This window comes from Grammomys surdaster, unplaced genomic scaffold, assembly GCF_004785775.1.
Source record: "Grammomys surdaster isolate TR1022 unplaced genomic scaffold, NIH_TR_1.0 125354, whole genome shotgun sequence".
Classification (NCBI taxonomy): Eukaryota; Metazoa; Chordata; class Mammalia; order Rodentia; family Muridae; genus Grammomys; species Grammomys surdaster.
In genome coordinates, this window is record NW_021620226.1 from 973,404 (window position 1) to 978,313 (window position 4,910).

Below are 4,910 nucleotides of genomic sequence, written 5' to 3' on the forward strand. Positions count from 1 at the left end.
ACACCACCACCACACACACACCACCACCCACCCACACACACACACCCACCCCACCACACACACACCACCACCACCACACACACCACCACCACATACACACACACACACACAGACATATGCAAACATATACCAACACACACACACACACACACACACACACACACACACACACACGAGATCCTGGCTGCTTCAGAGCTTTGTTGGTCACTGTGATAAGACAGGTGGGACCACCCCAGGGGTTCACGTTCTTTCCAGGCAGAATATTTGAAGCCAGATTTCTATGAATCAGGACCTACCTTACCAGAAGGGTAGTGGGTATTGCAGTGACATTTTAGGGACTCAGGTAAGACTCTTGGAGGAAGGGAGCATGTGCATGGCAGGAGTCAGCCAGTAGCAGCTCAGTGTGAGCCAGCACTCCACTAGACCCGAGGTTACCCCAAGAACCTAGGAGCAGGAACTCAGAGACAGGGTCTCCTGGGAAGCTCCGATGTGGCCATGAACCTTCTTCTAGACCCAGAAGGCCAGTTCTCTATTTCCAGAGGTAGAGTCATCCATTCCATCCTGCCAGCAGTGCCCTGGAGGGATGGGGATGGAAGGGTCAAGAAGTGGAAGCTGGCAGGCGCAGCCCTGCAGGAAGCTGGGTATTTGTGTGCTTGCCCTGGCGGAACCTGGCTCCCGATGCCCTGACTGTGAGACCGCCTGTTCTTCCTTCCAGTCTGAAGGTGCATACGACGTCATCCTCCCACGAGCCACCGCCAACAGTCAGGTGATGGGCAGTGCCAACTCAACCCTGCGAGCTGAAGACATGTACATGGTCCAGAGCCACCAGGTGGCCACACCGCCGAAAGACGGCAAGATCTCTCAGGTCTTTAGGAATCCCTATGTGTGGGACTAATGCAGCAGCTGTGGCCAACAGGAAGTGGGCCGATTTAGAGAGGGCACCCGGGACCTGGTTTGGGTGAGGGACCACTAGGGACCCTATGTTCTGTGGCTCCCTTCCCTACTCACTGGCTCAGGGTAGCTTATGCCTCAGGGTCAGATCCCCTGATCTGCCGATGTTAGGGTGGGTGTCCATGAGGGAGCCTCCCACTCAGTATTTGTAGAGTCCAGGAGCCTGCCCTGTTTCATGCCAGGGCCACCTCTGGCAATCTAACTCTATCCAAATAGTGTTCTGCTTGGGATGGTGGCTGGTTCTTTGCCTACACTCTGTGGTGACACCTACAAGCCTCCATTGAGCTAAGAGAGAATGCCTTGGGCTGGATCTTGCTCCTCTGTGAGGAGTAAGGGTGCCTAATAAACACATTTCTGCTTTATTAACTCTTGCTTTGGGCTTGTGGTTTCTGACTGGGTTCTCACTTCCCGTGACTCCTTTCTTTATCCAGTTCTTAGGGCTGATGCTCTTTGGGTCTCCTGTGGTAAGGGGCTGGCCCCTCCTCCGGGGCAGGGCTTTCTAGTGTGTCTGCCATCGATTACCGTCAGAATGAGTATCTGGGCTCTTCATATCTGGGGTGTAGCCCTGCACTCAGGAGTGTCCAGTCTGGGTCTCATCTTCCACTGGTTATATTAAGAGACAGAATGAGGGAGGCAGACCCACCAGTGGGAAGTTCTAGGGTTAGGAGGGCATCCATTCATTCATCTTAGCCTCTCCCATGGGAAGTTAGCATACTTTAGAAGGTGAAGCAGGCTGCCTTTCTGCTTCAAGCTCTGAGATCATGCTTCATGGCATGAGTAGGTTGGCTTATAGTGGACCTGAACTGTTTATAATGGGAGTTCACAAAGACAGGCAGTCAGAACAGTCCTGGTTGGTTCAAGGGTCACAGTATCCATGTGCTTAAAATTTGGGGAACAGTAAAAGTCTTTTCCCAACAGCTCAGGCTCCTTGGCTGGTGGGTGTGTGGTGGTGGGGATGGGTGTGGGAGATCAACCAATAGGACAAGACGAAAAGTCTCAGAATGCTGTCACTTCAGGGTTATATGAGAACTTAAGGGTAGTTGTCCCAACCTCTTTTATAGTAAACAAAGTGACCCAGTCTGGTCACAGAGCCTCTAGGTGGCTGGACCAAAACTGGCCAGAATGATATCCCAGCTTTTGTCTTTGGCCTTCCCTGGGATCAGCCAGACCAGTGGCCAGGGCTCTGAGCTGCCTCTGTTCCTTATGGATGGGACAATGTTCTGACCTTCGGAGGTCAGGTCCAGGTTCTTCAGGGGACTTGAGAGCCTGCCCGTCCCAGGCTTGGGAATGTTTGTTCCTGACTAGCCAGAAGCTATTTTCTGACACCAGTTTTAAGGGGGAAAAATAGTTTTTTGTTTTTTGTTGTTGTTGTTGAGAGAAAAGGATTATTGGACGAAGACTCTAGGCTTCTCCCAAACTTCTATATTTAGATGGCATTGCTCCCCGAGGACTGACTGAGACTTTTAAAAAAATTTTTTCTTTTAGTACAGTTCAGTACTTGGGCTATGAGCCTTCAAATCCCTCCCTTTTGACGCTTGTTCTTTCTGGTTACTTTAGGATCAGTCCCCGAACAATAAAACGAGATGGTAGATGCCCTCTTCCCTGGACCACACCTCATCCGGATCCCTCATTACTCTGCCTCCAGCTGAGCAGGGCCCAGCAGCTTTTCCCATCTTTGTCCTTGGAGCTGGGAGGGACCAGAGGCCACCAGTTTGAAGCAGTGGACTGAGTGGGGATCTTGGGATAGGCCACCTGTTCCTTGCCCATCCCAGCCTCCTGGTACCCAGGAACCGCAGCTACAGGAGTTAATTGTTGACTCCCATCTCCTACCTTAACACATCCCCCAGGTCACAGAGCCTGTGTCCCCATGTGGTTCTCCAGGTTATTGTCCCGCTGTGAATGTCAGGTGTGTGATGGACCTTCTCGACCATGTTGGTGACCCGTTAGCGTGTCTCACAATGCACGTCAGATGAATCTTTGTGAGTCTCTGGAGATAAGCCACCCAGAAGTTGTCCCTTGCCCTATTTAGGGCCTGTTGCACCTTCTAGACTAGAAAGTCACTGGCTAGGTTGGGCAGGCTGTTTCTCATGACCTGAGCGTCCCAGGTCCCAAAACCTTTGAACCTGGACTGAGTCTACTATACCTTCAGTGGGTCGTGTCCCCTCACCAGGGCAGGACTAGTCTGGCTGTTCTGTCCTCCTCACTGCCCATCACCATTGAAGATGGCAGTTACACCGGGAAAGCTTTTGTTGTCCAGCCCTACTACACAGAGAAGCCATATCAGAGTGGAAGAGCCACAGTGGTGCTAGGACCTTGCGCCATTTCTGTATCTCAGTTAATCCCCTGGCTGAATCATCCCCTAGTCTGCTTTCTGGGTTCTGTGCCAGGTGCAGATGTGGATGTCTCTGGCTTACTCGGATCTCACAGGTTCTGGAGGTACCTGCTTGGGCTACCAGGACATACATGGTTGGGGTCTGGGAGTACCCTTAGGAGATGGTGGGTGGGAGTCAGGGCTGCATTCTCAGGGTGAGTTGAGCCTTTTCTGTGTCCGACTGGTGGGATGTGGGGTCCAGGACTGCAGATCAATTATGGAAAGATGTCTTAAGTTTCTACCTCAGCTTGGGCGGCAGATGTCCTTGGGACACCTGGACATGCTCTGCTGCTTTCATCATTAGAGGAGTGTCCTTGGCCTTAGGACATGTACCCGAGGGACTCGATGGCCACCCAGGTCAGAGAGGGCCATTTTTAGGCCTGCAAGCTGCTGGCACCAGCCGCTGAGATGGCGTCATGGTACCAGACCCTGGAATTGAGATCTCCAGAGCATTGTTCTTTGTTCTACGCTTAGGTACCAGATAGAGCCTCTTCTGGGGACCCCCCTAAGTGTGCTAACCTGGCCCTTAGCCCAGTCCTGCTTAGTGCCAAGGTAGAGGTAAAGTGAGTGGATTCCCCGGAAGGCACCCCATGCCTAGTTCTCATGCTGTCCCCAGCAGCCTGTGTCTTTTATCACTGGGTGAGATTCCCATAGAGTAAGACTATACCTCTGAATGTGACTGATTCCTCCTGCCTTGAGCTCTCTTCTGAATGAGGCTCCTCAATCCTTCCGTAAGGGAAGGGGTCTCCATGCACCTCACGAATGCTGTTCTTGATCTAGAGCCTCAAGATCTGCCGCAGTCAGCAAGGGACTAGTTTGCTGTCTTAAGTGAGTCCTTTAGGACTCACAAAGCCCCACATTTCTAGGTGTGTATCCTGTGGTGGGTGTGGCTGTGTTTAAAGCCCAAGTCCTGCCTGCAGATGAAGCTGAGGAGTGATGGGCTCCTGGAGGATACAGGCCTGCCTGGACTTAGGAGTGTCTTGGTTACTCTGCATCTTCTAGTTCTGGTTCCAGGAGAGAAGTACATTTTTTTTTTTTAGGAGGGTTGGGGGTCTCCCAATTAACAGCTCTGTATCATGCACAAGCCTTGAATGGGAGACATCCAGGATTGATGGAAGTTCATCATTTGCAAGCCACTATCCCTTGATAGAGGTCACACGACACTGTTAAGTCCTGTAGTGGATGTAAAGGGAGGTTCTACCTTGTAACTACTCGGAATTAAATGACTGCCCTTTCTTTGTGAGGGGTTACTGCCTCTGTTCCTGTGTGTTTCTAAGTGATTGCGGAATGTCTGTCAGCCCGCCTGCCTCTCTCGCCCCATCCCCCATCTCTGCTACACAGGCAACAGCTGACTGATTGCGGCTAACTTCTCTCTGGTTAGAGACTTTAAGGGAGAAAACCAGGCCTCCGAAAGAAGTTTGAATTCTCAGCTGGATACAGTGTTGCACGACTTTCATCAAGTACTTTGGGAGACAGAGGCAGGCAGATCTTTGTGAGTTGCAGGCCAGCCAGGACTACATAGAAGAAAAAAACAAACATTGAATTCTTAACCAGCCAAGCATGAGAGACAAATGGTGCTTCCCACACA

The 4,910-nt window shown here is 51.4% G+C and overlaps 1 protein-coding gene across 4 annotated transcripts in view; it reads left to right on the top strand.

Moving 5' to 3' along the window:
* The window catches only part of Gprc5c (G protein-coupled receptor class C group 5 member C), a 25,631-nt gene extending 21,049 nt beyond the window's left edge, over positions 1-4,582 (top strand). For 3 of the 4 annotated variants that reach the window (XM_028785848.1, XM_028785851.1, XM_028785849.1), the window contains exons 4-5: positions 716-865; positions 2,509-4,582. In XM_028785848.1, the coding sequence (XP_028641681.1) occupies positions 716-865; positions 2,509-2,541 (183 nt within the window). In that variant the 3' untranslated portion in view covers positions 2,542-4,582. Of the gene's footprint in view, positions 1-715; positions 1,318-2,508 lie in introns of those variants that run through there. The other variant, XM_028785850.1, reaches the window with a different exon arrangement.
* The last annotated feature ends 328 nt before the right edge of the window (positions 4,583-4,910 follow it).